This window comes from Temnothorax nylanderi, unplaced genomic scaffold (genome assembly GCF_030848795.1).
Source record: "Temnothorax nylanderi isolate EJ_2023f unplaced genomic scaffold, tnyl_v1.0 TNYL_tig0614_pilon, whole genome shotgun sequence".
In the NCBI taxonomy this organism is placed as follows: Eukaryota; Metazoa; Arthropoda; class Insecta; order Hymenoptera; family Formicidae; genus Temnothorax; species Temnothorax nylanderi.
In genome coordinates this window covers 12,022-30,158 of record NW_027249676.1, presented here as the reverse complement: position 1 = coordinate 30,158, position 18,137 = coordinate 12,022, and the positions used below count along the sequence as shown (strand labels likewise).

The window sequence follows — 18,137 nt, the reverse complement described above, 5'->3', positions numbered from 1 at the left end:
TTCACGACCGCGTGGCTCGTTGTGCGTGGTACTTCGCCCGGTCGAATCTTAGATTCCGCACGCGATATTAATTGCATCAGACGGTTATTCGCGTTGGTTTAATTGCGTTACTTGCGATTCGCGTCCGGACACTTAGATTATCCTCGCGATATCGGCTGCGTCGAGATATTATTCGCGTGATTGCGTCCTGATGGCCCCGGCATTATCGTATGATTCGCGTCAGAGTCTTGCGTTCAAGCATTCATGTAGGATGGTAATTGCGAGAGAACGTCGTTCATGCCGACATATTATTTGCGCGAGATTATTGTTCGTGCCGACTAACTTCGGGCGTTAAGATATTATTCGCGTTAGGATGTTGTTTGCCTTAGGATACCATTCGCGTCGACCTAATATTGCGTCTCGTTATTACTCACGGTAATGCAGTAATCTTTTTCGCGTTAATTCGAGTATTTCGCGTTACGCCGAGTGCCTCGGCGAATCATTTTTCGCGTTGGACTATCGCTGACGATCGCGGGTGTTGCGTTCGATCAGAATCACTTGCGTTAGTCTCGGGTTCCTGCGTTAGAATAAATCCGTAATTTCGCGTTAGTTATAGTATTGCTTGCGGTAATTCCGCATATTTCCTCGCGTTAGAGTAGTATTTCGCGTTACGTCGAGCGCCTCGGCGCCTTATTCTTCGCGCTAGGATATCCTCGCACAGTGGTCTATTTCCCGAAAAAGGTGAACTTTATTCAAAATTGGGACTTGCACGTATGAAGTTTAAACTTGAGGGTAATAATGTCCTATATAACCTTTGTGATTTGAGGTACTAACTGGGTTGCATAACTTTAAGGAAAAGATTACAGAAACTGAAAATAGCCAAAATTTGTATTTGTCTTTTAACATTATTTTTTAAAAAAGAATATAAAGATCAGAATACCATTGAGTAGTACAGCGTTTTTCGACAATAAAAAACATTAATTATTCACCCCTTCCACTTTTCATCGCGTTCACGCTGCAAGTAGCGTAGGCATTCGTTTTCTAAAGTTGTCGTCCCTATTATGTTTGGAAGGACGTTCCAGGATTTTATGCAAAAGGTCTAGTTGTATTCAGTAAGGCTAAAACTAACAATCTATACTTAATTTAGCTGCGGATAGGTGCGGATGTACTCGTGAACTCCTTTATAAGTTCAGCGATCTTCCAATAAATACAACGTTTTACGCGTTTAGTGTAGTCCGCGTGTTCAATAATATTTTCGTCAAAATCTTTTAAAGAGACGTTGTTTTTTTTTACCAAAAACAACATTTATCGTAAATAATTAGCCAAATTTTACTTAAAAAAAGGTATACGTCAATAGTAAGCGTGGGTCTTTGATGTCCGTACGAGATTTGACTTGCTCGGCATTTGTTGATATGGTGCGTTTTCCAAACAAGTGACACAAGTCGACACAAACATTGCTCTATCTTTCTTTTTCGGCAATGAGTAACAGACAAAACTACACGTTTGTCACTTGTGGGGCGCCAGACAGGCGCGATTGTCGGTTCTCAAGTTGCGCGCAGATATTGTTTTATCTCGGACGCCCTATATTGTCAGGTTATAGATATTAACGGAGGGTTAATATCTATAACATGGCCAATTATAAAGTGACGCGGCAAATGCTGCATAATCTAATGATGAATGTGAAATATGAAAAAAGTGATGGTATAGAAACTGTGAAAAAAAATTGTGTATTGGACTATTTACATACATTATTCAATACAAATGGTGATAAGAAAGCTGGAGCTGCATTGGTTACATATGTAAGAGAGAATTTCTTCTCGCCTTACTTCAAAAAGTGGAAAGAAGTTAATCGTAGGCGAGATGTGTTTGAAAAGAAGTTAGCAAAATGGTTGCATGTAGAATTGGAGTTTCCCGATATTGTTCTTCGTTGTTTGCCTGGTTCGTCAACTTTAGAAGCTGATAATATAAGTAAGTTGTTTATACCAGATAACTTTAATTATGGCTGGATGTACATTCTTTTCTATTCGTAAAAAAACGGATATTCGTACATAAAAAGATCAACTGCTATTTACTACAATAATTGCAATCTTCTAGAAAAAAACGGTCGTCCTGAAGTAAGCTTTGACTTATGTACTACACCGGTGAAAAGACGGAAATCGAAAGCTCTGAGAGATGCGACCTCAACTGATATGTTGGTATTTTCAACAACGATGAAATTGAGAGAAGAAGGACACTATGCGTCTGCCCAATTGTTAACTGAAGCGACAACACCAACCCGAAGCAAAGGGAAACAGATACTGGAAAAATGGAAGAAGTCATCGGCATCGAAGCCATGTACTGCCATGTCACCCCAGAGGGCAATTTCGTTAATAATAAGTGAAAACTTAACAAAAAAACAGTATTTGACTTTGCGGCGTACTGCGCGGGAACATGGCCATGACTTATACCCGAGTTACAATAGTATTCTGGCTGCAAAAAATTCTTTATATCCCACGAATGTATCTATTACGGAGAGCAAATGCGAAGTATGTTTGATTTTGAAGTACGAACGTATATTTTTTACCTACACTTGATTACAAATTTAAGACTTATATTTAACATTTTCAACAGGTACCATTGCAGGATTTGGTAGACAAAACCTGTGAAAGTATCGTTGACAGTTTGCCACCATTATCAGAAGTTAAAGAAGGCCTCACGTTGACCTGCAAATTAGGATTCGATGGGAGTAGTGGGCACTCGCAATACAAGCAGCGGACATCGAAGAATATTTCTTTTGAGAGCGTTTTTATCACTTCCATTGTACCGATACAGCTGATGGATAGCTCGAACACTGCTATATGGAAAAATCCTAGACCTTCTTCAACCCGATTTTGTAGGCCGATAAGAGTACAGTGGTTGCACGAAACAGATGAAGTTTCGAAGGCGGAAGAAGCGTACCTCAATCAACAAATTGACCAGTTGAAGCCATATGAATCAAAAATCGGTCAAATCAATTTTTCTATGCATTTAACCATGGTAGATGGAAAGGTATGGTAGATAAATATATAGATTACGAAGATAAAACACTGACTTATTAACATAATTGTGTATTTTAGGTATGCAATGCTTTAAGTAATTCATCCGCAATGTGTTGCTACATATGTGGTGCCACGCCTAAAGAGATGAATTTTATTCTGTCTCTTCGGAGTCGATCTGTTAACACCGCAAAATTCCGATTTGGTTTATCGGTACTACATGCACATATTAGATTTTTCGAATGCCTGCTTCATATTGCGTACCGCCTTGATGTAAAAACTTGGAAGGTAAGTCGAGTGGTTGGTACAATAATTTATTGTAGTTGGTAGCAACATACTAGTTGTGCAGTGCATTCTAAAGCTATATTTATGATTATTTTTGCAGGTATCAAAAACAATAAAGCCTTTAGTGAATGAAAGAAAGAAAAAATTGCAGGACGCATTCCGAGAGAAGATGGGGCTCCTCGTCGACATACCAAAGCCAGGCTTCGGCACCAGCAACGATGGAAATACCGCCAGACGTTTTTTTAAAAATCCTAAATTGTCTGCCGAAATATCTGGTAAATATCATAACTAAAGTACAGTTAATTATTTTAAATATGATCTCATAATCTGTAATATGGTTGGAACATAATAACTCAGTTTATTATTTTGTACATTATATTTTTAGGTATCGATGAAAATCTGATTAGGCGTTTCGGCGTTATTCTTAAAGCCATGAGTGCTGGATTGCCAATAAACGTAAAAACTTTCGAAGTATATTGCCTGGATACTGCAGAAACGTACGTAAAGTTATACAATTGGTACTACATGCCTGCATCCGTCCACAAGATTTTGATTCACGGACCTGCTGTTATTCAAAACTTTATGGTGCCGATTGGACAGCTGAGTGAAGAGGCAGCCGAATCGAAAAATAAAGAATTTAAATTTTTTCGGGAGTATTTTACAAGGAAGAGCTCCCGAGAAAATACAAATGCGGACCTATTTAATAGACTCCTTCTGAGTTCCGATCCGCTTTTAAGCACAATATCTTATAAAAACTTGCCAAAAGAAAATAAGTCACAAATAGATCCAGAGATAAACAATCTATTACTCATAGAAGAAAATCAGGCTGAAGGTAGTTGTTACTGTACATCTATGTATATTTGACCTCGCACTTACGATTACAAGGACAATAATAAACTCATTATTATATTACAGATCGGGCTCAACAAGAAGGAGAAGATGATGATGACGATTGCGATTACGAAGAGGAGGAAGAGGAGGAGGAGCAAGAAGAAGAAGATAATGATAATGATGAAAGAAATGTCAAATAAATAAATAAATGTACCATAAAAACCAGATTTTCAATATAATTGTAATTGACATACTTGCTAATAACATATAGTTTTTTAAGTCATGACCCCTGTGGCACTTTTTGGTACAGGGTTAGCGCCATAACAACCTCAAAATTGGATTCAGCGACTCGAAAAACCCATTTGTTTATGTAATTGAAGTTGAAATGAGCTAATTCATAATTTTCAACGTTCTGACCCCCTGTGGCACATTTTGGTTAGGGTATGGAGCCAAAAAAACCTTAAAAATGGATTTGCCATGTTTGAAAACTTAAGAAACACTCGATTTCATATGTCTAATGGTTACTGTGAATAAAGTTCACCTTTTTCGGGAAATAGACCACTGTGCCTCGGCGATATCACACCTTGCGTTCGTTCACTGAGAAAAAAAATCGTTGATTCAAAGAAATATTATTTGATTCAACTAAATGCAGCGGTCACGGGCTGTCAAGCTAACATTTGTTAATTCAACAAATATTATATAAAATAAAATAAAATATTTCTTGATATTACTCACGTATATTTGATTTAAATATATTAATATTTACATTAAACAAATCACACCAACTAAACGAGTTTAGTCAAATTAACAACATTTTTTCTCAGTGTTCCCTCTTGCGTTGGGACGTTACTCGCGTCACGCTCATTCTCTGCGTTAGTTTAAGATTATTCCCCGCGTTAGATTAAGATTATTACTTGCGTTAGATTAAGATTATTTGGCGACAGAATTCCTGTGCGGTTTTGGGACGTGGCGTTCACGCGCTCCGAGCGTGGCCCACGACACCTTCGCGATACTTCGTGTTACTGATACTATTATTTCGCGTCTATTCCGGTCATTTCATATTCGGCTGTGTCGTTTTGCCGATATACTATGTTAGTTGTAAGTTTAATTTGCTTGATACGACGCATTCCGCGCGTTTGCTGTGAATTAACGTATTATTTAATCTGTTCCGTTTACTGTATCTTATCCAAGCTCGAGACTAAAATCTTTCATGCTACGTTATCTAACTGCGTTCATTTACAATCGGAACCATTTATCTAATATCTGAGTTTGACATTCTCCTCTTTCTTTTGCTTATTAATTATACAATCAATGTCTGACTTTCATAATGGCATTCTTCTTCTGTTCATTGATTACGCGATTATTTACAATAAACTTTGTTCTCTGATCAAGAGACACGGTAGTGTCTCGCGCCAAGTACACGCGGAGCGAGACCGACCGTGACTCTTTTACGCGACGCGACGAGTTGCGAGTACTCGAGATGTTGAGATCTCATATAACGAGTGAACGGATCAAGTTTTAAGTAGGCTTGATCGATAGCTTGGGTCGATTTGGGGGGGGTTTCTCTTATAATATTCCGCTACGTGCCCTACGAGCGGAAATATTGCGACGCAAAGTCCAAATGTGAAAATTTATTTTTAAGATACTACTTCTTTTACTTCTACGTCGACCGTCTCTCATGCCATGCCATCATTTCATTGGCTGGAGTCGCGTCCTTTTCACTTTTTCGACACCAGGGCGGTGCTAGTATCGCCAGCACATATGTATACGTGTGTGTACTGCGCGAGTGTAGATAGTGCGTTTAGCGCGCTGTCAGTCAGTTCATATATATCACGTGATCAGAGAAAATGTCCCTTTCACTTTTTCGACACTGGCGGCGCTTTCGCGCAGTGCAGATATAGGCTGCGTTCGGGGAGCACGCTATTAGCGCTATTGCATCATTCTATCTTTATCGCTCATCAAGTGTAGAACAAGGATAGAATAAGCAAATAGCGCTAATAGCGCGCTCCCCGAACGCAGCCAATAGGCTGCGTTCGGGGAGCGCGCTATTAGCGTTATTTGCTTATTCTATCCTTGTTCTACACTTGATGAGCGATAAAGATAGAATGATGCAATAGCGCTAATAGCGCGCTCCCCGAACGCAGCCATAGTGCGTTCATACGTGTGTGCTGTACTGCGCGCAGTGCAGATAGTGCGTTCAGTGCGCTGTCACGTCACAGTCAGTTCACTTAACCTATATCGTTGAGAGAACGGTAGTGTCGTCGGAGCGAGACCGACCGTGATGTGATAGTAACTTACGATAATTTACTCGTTTACGCGGAGTAAATTATCGTAAGTTATCTCCCGTTTACGCGAAGGAATTATTCGTAAGTTACTACAAAAGTAACGCTCGCGTAAACGTATGATATACGTGATGATGACTCTTTACGCGACGCGACGATTAATTCAAGGTAATTGTTTTAATAATATAATTATCCTATCCTATATATAACTACGTTTACGCGAGTGTTTACACAGGTTAACCTAGATTGTTGTGCATAACATGGATCTTTCTTATTTACTCGCATGGAGGAAACGATCGTCGCTAATCAGAGACTGTTTTTTCTTCATCATTGAGGAATATAATTATATCTTGGGTGAGTTTATCTTAGATTTTAATTATTATACTTTACTGCAAATTTTCAAAACGTTTTATTTCATGTATCTTAGCACGTCTGAAAGAAACGAAGAGATATTAACGGAAATGAAATTTATATTATCACAGCTTTTGATGAATTTATTGAGAAAGTTATGCACCGGACGATCATTCGATTTGCAATTAGGGCTATCGGTTCTCTTTATGTTATCAGAACAAGAGGCGTGCAGTTGGCTTTCCACCGTTTCTACATCGTAAGAAAATAAATCTATTTTTCGATAATTAATTTTCGATAATAATGTGTAAAGATTTATATTTGTAGATTTCAGACCGATCATATTCAGCATTGTACAATCTCAACTTTGGGATATGAATATTCGCGCTTGGGGCAAAATCGATCATTGACACAAACGTTTGAGAGTTACAAGCTATTGCATATTTGGGCACAACGACTGTCACGTTATTCAATAACTTCTAAAGGTACGCTCATGCATTATCATTGAGTCTATTTTTATATTAAACGCAAATCTTGTTATACATATGTGTCAATGTATATATTTTTAATACATTTACAGAAGTTTTAACAAATAGTGCTTCGAGCAAAAGAAAAATTTTACAGCAGATCATAAACAGTACCTAATAAAGAGAACGTGATTCCTTTATTAAAAGATTATTGTTGTAGCTTCGGATTTAATTTCAATGATTGCCTTTTGAATTATTTACAAATATTACTAAAAACGTGGAATCCAACGATAACCGTTTCGAATACAAGCGTGAATAAAGGCAAATGATATAAGAAAATAATATGTATTTGTGACAATTAATTTAATATTTGGATATTTACATATTTTTATACGTAGATCATTTTCGTATGATATTGAACACCAATTTAATAATCGAGTAATATATTATAGAGTTACTTATCTGTAAAGATGAAATCGATGAATTAAGAAAGAAATGTAATGGAGTTGTTGCGCAAATGGAAGATAAATCCATGTTGAAGCGATGTATCTCTACGTTATGGGAACACGTAAGCTATAAAAATGTTGGATAGTATAGTTTCTTATAATGTGAATTTTACATTTAAATTTCCAGATTACATTTTACCACTATGAAGTGTTTATTATACTAATGGATCTCATAGGAGACAAAAATATGGAAAAGAGAAATTATCTTTGCTTCTTGCAAAATTACACTCGGAGCGGGTAAATTATAATAATTTCGCATATATTAATTTTGAATTTAATAATCATACTATCAATCATGACAGGCTTCCTACACCAATGGAACACGATGAGTGGATACAGCTTAATCCTGGACATAGTACGTTGCCGCCGATAGCCCAATGGAGACTTCCGTTCTTGCTTAAAGTCGATATTTGGAAAATCATTAGTAAATATATTTCAGAAATAAATTTATGGCCAGCACTTGGATGATTACTTAACTTAATTTCACATTTTATTAATTCTCGTTACTAGCACCTGAGTTGAATTTAAGAACATACGGCAAGTGGCTTGACATCGCACCCGTACTTAATTTGGAGGCACATCTCATATGCACATTAGCTATTAAAGGTGAAGTGACACAAGTATGGGGAAATAATTCTACTGCATCGAAAAATACTGCATGGTCGCTTTATCCGAAAAATACCACGTTGCTCAAAGATATCAAGAAATGTATACAACGGATGACAGATTCAGATGGATTCTATTATGGTACTGCAGCATTGTACTATGTCGTAAATCATACACCTCCGGGTGCTGATCGCGTTGCTGCCGCGAAAGAATGTTACGAGTATGCTCAGCTGGCGGCACAGAATTCCACTAAATTCGAAGAAGGAATGTTAGAAGTACGGTAATCTCTGTGTAAAGTACGTGTCTATGTTGTAAAAAATATATTGACTTCTATGGCTTTTACTTTCAGAAAATTAAATCCAAATATTTGAGATTTACGTCCGAGCATATTCTACGTACGTACGGATTGGAGAAAGATGAGTATCTTGCTCTAATTGAAAATCCGTGCAAGCTGGTGTATGAATTGTATAACGAAGAAAGCATACCATTACGATATCGAACTGCAACCAACTACAGACCCGATATTAACGCTGCTGTTAACGAGCTGGGTAAACTGTTCTCGTTGAATACGATAAAATTGCGTATGGATTTATTGGAAGAATGGCTACAATCTAATGCCAGGTATACCGAATTGTCTCAAAGCTTTACAGAGACGTTTCTAGCGACGAAAGAGTCTGATCAGAATACCAACTATGAAGATAATTTACTTAGGTAATATTGTTGGTACACCATTTTTTTTATATTCAATTTCTAAATCAACAATTGATTGTGAAATATACTTAATTGTAGGATATGTTATATGCTGGAATATGGAGATATGGATTTGTTTGCACAATTTCTTATAAACATAGGTTTCGGCAATCGTCATGGCGAGACTGAATATAGTTGTAACGTACGATATCGAGTATTTCGAATATTGCAGACTGTCGTTGATACTACAACGTTAGAGGAATTGACCAAGCAAGATATATGTACCTTTAGGTATAAATAATTATAATAAATTATTGTTTATTTTATCGGCAGAATATAAATTTTTCTTGCATATTAAAACGTTGATCTCACTTCAATATTTCAGAAAGTATATGAAATCGTTACAGTACACCGGCAAATTGGAATCTTTAGAATTATGTTACAGCGTTGATACATTTGACACATGTTGTAAACGAGATATTCAAAACTTGAGAATATCAATCCGTGATGTTAAGATACAGTTAAAAGGACTTTGCTTCTAAATTTTAGGATATTGATAATTATGAAGTGAGCGAAATGTAAATCTGTGAGGTAAATGAGAAATAGTCAAAAGAGAAATATGTTGATTAGTGCCAAGAAGAAAACGTAGCAATTAATTGGGCTGATTGAATTGGCAGATCAAAGTGGCATTTTTTTCGTATCAAGTAATGAAATGGTTTGATGTTTATATGACTAGCGTCTATGTATTATATTATAAATTATAATCTTACAATATCATAATATTTTATGTGTCGAAATATATTGACCAGTAGTCATTTTTTTATGGCACGTTTATAATACCAATTGTCTGTGGTAAGCAGTAAAATGACGTGCGATAGATGCAGGCGCACATTTGACTCGAATTAAAAATACAAATAAATTGTAATAATGTTATAATATGAAGTTTGTAGTTCGTGGTTAGTCTTTTGAAAGAGAGGAGATAAATATTAACTTGACATTGTTTTCTGCTGAACGCACCTGATGACATACATGATGTCCGTTGATTATACATTGTACCCATGTTCTTTAAATTACGCCAACTACAAAGAGAATATATATATTGCTTTGAAAAATAATTGTAGTGCAACTACTCTTAAAAAATAAAACAAAATTGTGTTACCTAACTCAACCCAAGTGGTATGTATCTTTGTATTCCTGAGGATCTTTCTATCAACCCAAGTGGTAGTAGTTTTAATTCTCCTTGATAAAATTATAATATTACAAAGAATTATTTAATCATTTTAATCACAAAGAATTAAAGAGGTAACATTATAAAATAAAAATATTTAATTAAAATAAAATAAATAAATTTTTCTTGTAATATGTATTTACGGTGTATTCATAGAAGATATCCATATGTATTGTAAAAATTGCAATTTTTATTTATATATATTTTTAAATATGATTTTGAAAATACGTATTATTAGCAAGCTATTTTTTATGTATTTTTACAACATGCGTTTTGTACAATGCAACATTAAACATTTGCTATTTTATTACTTGGTCAAATAATAACAAATACCTAATCATAAGTTAAAAATTTACATATCTAAAAAATATATTTAAGTGTTATTATAAAAGTATAAATTATCCTCTAGAATTATAATATTACATATCATTATTTATATTTAGTTTCAAAAGAAGAAAATCATTATACTTGTATAGTTAATCATAAAAGGCATGCTGATAATAGTTTATCGCTGCATTATTATATATCATAATTTAAATAAGACTTCATTATGTATCACATTTCTGTTACTTGAAAAAAATGCTTTTTAATTTTAATTTATGTAACATACATGTACACGCTTATAATATATTAATTGACTGTATTTTTTCATAGATTGAGAACAGTTCTACGGCGAAAGATGGAACAGGAAGTTTCGAAGAAACAATCGTATCATTAGACGAAAGATTTACTAAAGTATTGACACGACTTCTAGATCGAATTTGTGATTTGGGTTGTGATAATAACAATGAGAAATTACTTAATGTGTTATGTCGGTAAGAATTTTATTTATATAATTTTTATGCATCCTTTTTTTCTCACACAATTGATATAAAATTAGATACTAATTAATTTCTAAATTATTTATGTTTGAATTAGACTTGACTTCAACATGTTTTACACCGACATACTAATACGTCGAGGGAAAGAAAAGACCGTCCCGCAGCAAGATATATCTGGCTAGTAATATATTATTTCTCATTTATGCGTACATTGCACATGCAGACGTTGTACGCATGCATGCATGAAAGATGGAGTAGACAATAATCTGATCAATATTACATGTTTTTATTGTTTTTTTATTTTACAAAAAGAAATGATTATTTCAGGGTATATAAGAGTACATAATATAATGGAAGTATATATATAATATAATGGAAGTATATAATATAATGGGTATATGGAATCTTATCTATCTATACTGTCTGCCTCTGCCTCTGCCTCGTCTAATGCCCCAATGATAGTATGGTGATGAAAGTCTGTACAGAAAGGCCATAAATCTTTCTTCTTGCCGCCGTATCCCCGTGGCTCTGCCTCTTGGTCTTTGAACTGTAAAATAATATGTATATTGTATAAGAAATTTTATGAATTAAATACATATAATATGAATTAAATTTATATATAACGAGAAGATATTTATTAATTTCGATAAACATATTACCTTGTCTATTATCTTCGGTATAAATTACGGTACTGCACAACTTGTATCAGTTGTATTGTGGAGTCCACTCTTATAATGTGGCATACTTTTGAATTGATAGTATAATTACTGTCATTAATAACAATTCTTTCCACTGAAATATTATTTATGGTAATAGGAGAGAATAAATTATATATAAATAACCAGTACGTTATAGTGAGCTATGTTCTCTTCTAGCTATATTAATTTTTGCCATCATATTGTGACAGCAGGCCATGCACCATTTCTGCTGTGTTTCTGCTGTTATTAGCTCATATGGCTCATGTCCAATTCTTGCTACATTTTTACTATCACATTGTGACTGCATGTTGTGCACGATTTCTGCCGCGTTTCTGCGATTACATTGTGGGCAGCAGATCGTGCTGCTAGAAAATAAGCTTAATGAGGACGCAGGGGACAGGAATCTGCTCGATGGTCATGCTCGGATCTGCTGGCATACTGTCGGCATTCTGCTAGCATTTGGCTATTAGGGAATAGTGTAATAGTAATAGCATAATGTTAAAGCTAAATGGCGCGCGCGAAGCGCGCGCGTCTGTAATGTCTAGTGTCATATATTGAGAGACCGACGTATCTTACGAAGAAGTATCTTAATAAATAAAATTTTTACATTTGTTTGGACTTTACGTCGTAATATCTTCGCTTATTAATTTACCTACTAGATCGATCGATAACAATGCGAGCGCGATATCGAAACTGGCGATACTATAGTATCGCCAATGTCGAAAAAGTGAAAGTTACATTTCTCTGATATATATATATATATTGAGATATATTGAGAGACGTCGACGTTAGTAGAAATATCTTAATATAAATTTTCGCATTTCGACTTTGCGTCGCAATATCTCCGCTCGTAGGACACGTAGCGGAAAAATAAAAACACGTTGGCCTTTGGCCAACTCGAACGTGCGTATCCCATACGTATAAAAGTAAAGTACCAGTTCAAATACAGATAGCGAATTGGTTTCAGTCATAAAATGTTCCATAATTTATGTGCTTTTAAAATATGCACAATGAGATTTCCGTGCTTATTCCCTTTCGCCGACCTGAACGTGAATACCCCATACGTACAAGAGTAAAGAACCAGTTTAAATACAGATAGCGAATTGATTTTAGTTTTAAAATGTTTCACATATTATATGCTTTTAAATTATGCATAATGAGATTTCTGTGCTCATCCCTTTCAGCCGATCCAAATGTAAGCACCCTATACATACAAGAGTAAAGTACTAATTCAAATATAGATAGCAAATTGGTTTTAGTCTTAAAATGTTCCACAATTTATATGCTTTTAAAATATGCACAATGAAATTTCTGTGCTCATCCCCTTCAGCCGACCTAAACGTAAGCACCCTATACATATAAGAGTAAAGTACCAGTTCAAATACAGATAGCGAATTGGTTTTAGTCTTAAAATGTTCCATAATTTATATGCTTTTAAAATATGCACAATGAGATTTCTGTGCTCATCCCCTTCAGCCGACTCAAACGTAAGCACCCTATACATACAAGAGTAAAGTATCAATTCAAATACAAATAGCAAATTGGTTTTAGTTTAAAATGTTTCACAATTTATATGCTTTTAAAATATGCACAATGAGATTTCCGTGCTTATTCCCTTTTGTCGACCTGAACGTGAATACCCCATACGTACAAGAGTAAAGTACCAGTTCAAATATAGATAGCGAATTGATTTTAGTCTTAAAATGTTCCACAATTATATGCTTTTAAAATATGTACAATGAGATTTCTGTGCTCATCCCCTTCAGCCGACTCAAACGTAAGCACCCTATACATACAAGAGTAAAGTATCAATTCAAATACAAATAGCAAATTGGTTTTAGTTTTAAAATGTTTCACAATTTATATGCTTTTAAAATATGCACAATGAGATTTCCGTGCTTATTCCCTTTTGTCGACCTGAACGTGAATACCCTATACGTACAAGAGTAAAGTACCAGTTCAAATATAGATAGCGAATTGATTTTAGTCTTAAAATGTTCCACAATTTATATGCTTTTAAAATATGCACAATGAGATTTCTGTGCTCATCCCCTTCAGCCGACCCAAACGTAAGCACCCTATACATACAAGAGTAAAGTACCAATTCAAATACAGATAGCAAATTGGTTTTAGTCTTAAAATGTTCCACAATTTATATGCTTTTAAAATATGCACAATGAGATTTCCATGCTTATTCTCTTTCGCCGAGCTGAACGTGAGTACTCCATACGTACAAGAGTAAAGTACCAGTTCAAATACAGACAGCGAATTGGTTTTTGTCTTATAATGTTCCATAATTTATGTGTTTTTAAAAACACTACAAAAAAGCGTGATATTCGTACAAAATTACCTTTTTCAAAAAAATGCGCCAAGTACACGCATAGTAGTATATATGTATTATGTTGTTACCTCAAAAAAAACAAAGTGGTAGTATTATACCTCGAAATAACATCCTGTACATACTGTTTATAAAATGCGTAATACTACAAAAAGGCGTGATATCTATACAAAATTACCTTTTTTAAAAATGCATATTTACCCTATTATATATAAATAAAGCAAATTATAATTTTGAAAGAAAAAATTTAATAAACATTTTTAACTGTAGAAACGTAAAAAATACGTTTCTTAAATCATGATTTAAATCATATTTTAAACACATTTTTGTTCAAACGTTTCTTAATGGTTCTTTACGGTTATGAAACTAACTATATATACGTTCAAAAAACGTATAACTAATATTATGTGCTACCTGGGTTTTTTACGAGCAGAATCAATCACTATTTGTACTTGCGTTTGGGAATAATTTGTACTGTAAAAATATAAAGTTTTATTAGTAGAATCAATCACTACTTGTACACTCGGGATAATTTGTGAAAATATAAAGTTTTAGATTTTGTATCCTTACCGTTCGTTCGGAAACTACCTTCGATTTTCTCTACTTTAAAGTATTTAAAAAAATTTGAAGATTTTAAAAGTAGGGGAGACCGGGGTTAACTCGACACTATTTTTTCAAAGGTAATTTTTAATATTAATTAAAATTTTTAGGCAAATTTAATGGTATATATTTAAAGAGTGTTCCTTCAGGTACAAAATTGATTCAGAAAGTTTTGCTGTACGTCGCTCTGTTTTGCCGCCAGGAAAGGAAAAATGACGCAAAGACAAATTTTCGAATTGAAAAATGCCGGGGCAAACTCGACACCCCGCCGGGGCAAACTCAACACTTTGTCTGATCGACACAATTTGATTTGGAACTTATTTTTTACTGTCTGAAAATAAAAATACATTGTTTATTGTGTATTTAAAAAGTACAAAAATTCGGAATAAAGTAGCTAGAACAATCATTTGAAATCATGAGAACAAAAATTGTTGAACTTTCAATTATCTTCATCTAAACTCATGTCTGAAAAACAATTAATGCAGGTAAACTCACGATCGGACGTACGCATACATTTGTCATGATGAGCCATACGGCTGCATGACAAGCATCGTTTGTTACTGGGAGCCGATGAAACGGCGTGGTATTGACTTTGCCTCGGACGTCGTTTTTTACTTTTGTCACTTCAAAAATATGAAAATTTTGAAAATATCTAAAACGATTATCGGATTCATATAGAGCATCAAATTTTCCATGAAAATCACTTACATATAGGTTTGCAAGATTAAAGCTTGATGAAAGAGTAGAAATTTTCGAGAGATCAGAAAAATTACTTTTCACCATCAAAAATGCTTATGTCGCGCTAAAAATTACACCATAACTCAGAATGTCATCAAATCCTGTTGATAATACTAGCACATAAAGACGCATTTACAGTAGGAAAGGCAAGTTTTTACGATAGATTTAAATTAGCAAAAAGTCTAGTGTCAAGTTTGCCTCAATGTCGACTTAGCCCCGGTCTTCCCTACATAATTTTAGAGTTATTTTAACCGACCCAGCAACTAATTCCTTTAATATATTTTACTTCTGTCATGATGCTAATACCCCCATTCTTTATTCATTTGGTTGATATTCGTAGTCGGATCTCATTTTTATGATCGTCTTAAGTACAATCTTAAGATAAGTCAATCACAAAGCATTTTAAGACATTACTTAAGATGGTCTTGAAATAAGATTTGACTATAAATAACGGGCTATTAAATTAAATTGTATTATGTAAATATATATTTTCTTTTACAGGTCTTCTGGGAAAAAAAAAAAATATATATATATATATAATCCGGCTGCTCTTTGGCGCTATATAACGGCTGCCACAAGCGCTGGCAAACATTGGCTGCTATTAGCGCTAAATTTTGGCTGTTTACGGCTATAGTTTTAAAAAAGCTGCATTAACAGTCATAGAAAAACATCTTATTTTTAACAACTAACATGTCTGTACACACAAAAAAATACATTACTTTAATGCCTACAGACAGAAATATAATTGTCCAGGGCCAATGGCTGATGGACATACATGTGGATCATTTCCATCGACTTTTACAAAATTGTTCCGATTATAGACCGGTAGAAACACGGCAATTGCCTGATACGATTCAATCTGTATCACAAGATAAAAAACACATTCAAATATTGTATAGTAGTTCGTCACATTGGTGTGTAGTTATTATGATTGGAAAAAGTTGGTAAGAAATAATTTATACAAGCAACATAATATAGATGCATATTTACATAAAAGCAATGTCTGACAATGTTTATATATATATTAACAACTTCAGACACATTTCTTTATAAGGTGTAATTTTTTTCTGTTAAGATTAAGATGCGTAATACTACAAAAAGGCGTGATATCCGTACAAAATTACCTTTTTCAAAAAAGGTAAAAAAAAGGCGCCAAGTACACGCATAGTAGTATATATGTATTATGTTGTTACCTCGAAAAAAACAAAGTGGTAGTATTATACCTCGAAATAACACCCTGTACATACTGTTTATAAAATGCGTAATACTACAAAAAGGCGTGATATCCGTACAAAATTACCTTTTTAAAAAAAAGGTAAAAAAAGGCGCCAAGTACACGCATAGTAGTGTATATGTTGTTACCCTCGAAAAAAAAAACAGTGGTAATATTATACCTCAAAAAAATCTAAGTAACAAGTGGTAGACCTAATCTTTGTATCTCGAAAAATCTCGAAAAAACCTAAGCAGTAGTATCTTTACCTAAAAAAAACCGAAGTAACAAGTGGTAGACGTAATCTTTGTATCTCGAAAAATCTTGAAAAAACCTAAGCAGTAGTATTTTTATTTAAAAAAAATTATAACTCAAGTGATACACACCTTATTAAAGATGAGTCGCGCTTCAAGTGATCTATTACAATTACAAAAAAGAAATGATATCTCTTTTTAAATTACAGCGCCAATTACAGAGAGAATATACATTGAGAATCTTTGTATTTCGAAAAATCTCGAAAAAAACCTAAGCAGTAGTATTTTTATTTCCAAACATGTTGTTACCTAGAAAAAAACAGTGGTAATATTATACCTCAAAAAAATCTAATTATATATATACCTTAACAAAATTATTATTATATCACGAAATTGCGTTACCAAACTCAATCCAAGTGATATATATTTCAAAAAATTATCTCACAAAATTGTCTCACAAAAATTGTCTCACAAATTGTCTGATAAAAATTGTCTCACAAAATTGTCTCACAAAATTGTCTCACAAAATTGTCTCACAAAAATTGTCTCACAAAATTATTAAATTACAAAATTGTTACTTTATTCAATCCAAGTGATATCTACCTCGAAAAAAACCTAAATAACAAGTGGTATCTATTTAAAAAAAAAATATGTGAAATCTTTTAATACTGCGCCAATTACAAAGAGAGAATATATATTATATATATACCTTAACAAAATTATTATTATATCACGAAATTGCGTTACCAAACTCAATCCAAGTGATATATATATTTCAAAAAAATATATGAAATCTTTCTTTAAATTACGCCAACTACAAAGAGAATATATATATTGCTTTGAAAAATAATTGTAGTGCAACTACTCTTAAAAATAAAACAAAATTGTGTTACCTAACTCAACCCAAGTGGTATGTATCTTTGTATTCCTGAGGATCTTTCTATCAACCCAAGTGGTAGTAGTTTTAATTCTCCTTGATAAAATTATAATATTACAAAGAATCATTTAATCATTTTAATCACAAAGAATTAAAGAGGTAACATTATAAAATAAAAATATTTAATTAAAATAAAATAAATAAATTTTTCTTGTAAAAAACTTGGCGCTGCTTTTTAACCCTTAAATGCCACACCTCTCAAGAATCTCGTAAATGACACATGGGGTCTAAAGACCCCAGCATGAAAAATGTTTCCTTACTCATTGATTTTTTTATATTTAGTTATGAAAATTATTTTCAATGTT

The 18,137-nt window shown here is 33.8% G+C and overlaps 2 protein-coding genes across 10 annotated transcripts; both read left to right on the top strand.

The window, feature by feature from the left end:
- Positions 1-1,334: 1,334 nt before the first annotated feature.
- LOC139784355 (uncharacterized) lies at positions 1,335-4,334 on the top strand. The gene is made up of 5 exons (XM_071723529.1): positions 1,335-3,006; positions 3,075-3,281; positions 3,379-3,553; positions 3,664-4,110; positions 4,194-4,334. The coding sequence occupies exons 1-5, from the start codon at positions 2,794-2,796 to the stop codon at positions 4,307-4,309; spliced, it is 1,158 nt and encodes a 385-aa protein (XP_071579630.1). The 5' UTR covers positions 1,335-2,793; the 3' UTR covers positions 4,310-4,334.
- Positions 4,335-6,300: 1,966 nt separating this feature from the next.
- Positions 6,301-11,673, top strand: LOC139784338 (kinetochore-associated protein 1-like). 9 transcript variants are annotated; one of them, XM_071723511.1, is made up of 14 exons: positions 6,301-6,475; positions 6,681-6,745; positions 6,874-6,998; positions 7,067-7,224; positions 7,659-7,774; positions 7,840-7,949; positions 8,015-8,136; positions 8,223-8,593; positions 8,668-9,029; positions 9,108-9,299; positions 9,394-9,599; positions 10,891-11,051; positions 11,155-11,234; positions 11,385-11,673. In XM_071723511.1, exons 3-11 carry the CDS (start codon positions 6,880-6,882, stop codon positions 9,548-9,550), a joined length of 1,707 nt encoding a protein of 568 aa, XP_071579612.1. In that variant the 5' UTR covers positions 6,301-6,475; positions 6,681-6,745; positions 6,874-6,879; the 3' UTR covers positions 9,551-9,599; positions 10,891-11,051; positions 11,155-11,234; positions 11,385-11,673. The 9 variants fall into 9 exon arrangements, with proteins under 9 accessions (XP_071579612.1, XP_071579609.1, XP_071579611.1 ...); XM_071723508.1 differs by having other exon boundaries at positions 6,819-6,998; XM_071723510.1 differs by having other exon boundaries at positions 6,301-6,559.
- Positions 11,674-18,137: the final 6,464 nt, after the last annotated feature.

What these genes read in the sequence shown, in the direction of transcription:
- LOC139784338 (XM_071723508.1), top strand. Translation starts at nt 6,853, where the DNA reads ATGAAATTTATATTATCACAGCTTTTGATGAATTTATTGAGAAAGTTA. An exon ending in TCTCTACGTTATGGGAACAC is followed by an intron (nt 7,775 to 7,839) that starts GTAAGCTATAAA and finishes TTAAATTTCCAG; the next exon opens with ATTACATTTTACCACTATGA. An exon ending in TATGAAGATAATTTACTTAG is followed by an intron (nt 9,030 to 9,107) that starts GTAATATTGTTG and finishes ACTTAATTGTAG; the next exon opens with GATATGTTATATGCTGGAAT.
- LOC139784355 (XM_071723529.1), top strand. Translation starts at nt 2,794, where the DNA reads ATGGATAGCTCGAACACTGCTATATGGAAAAATCCTAGACCTTCTTCA. An exon ending in TAACCATGGTAGATGGAAAG is followed by an intron (nt 3,007 to 3,074) that starts GTATGGTAGATA and finishes TGTGTATTTTAG; the next exon opens with GTATGCAATGCTTTAAGTAA. An exon ending in TTGATGTAAAAACTTGGAAG is followed by an intron (nt 3,282 to 3,378) that starts GTAAGTCGAGTG and finishes TTATTTTTGCAG; the next exon opens with GTATCAAAAACAATAAAGCC.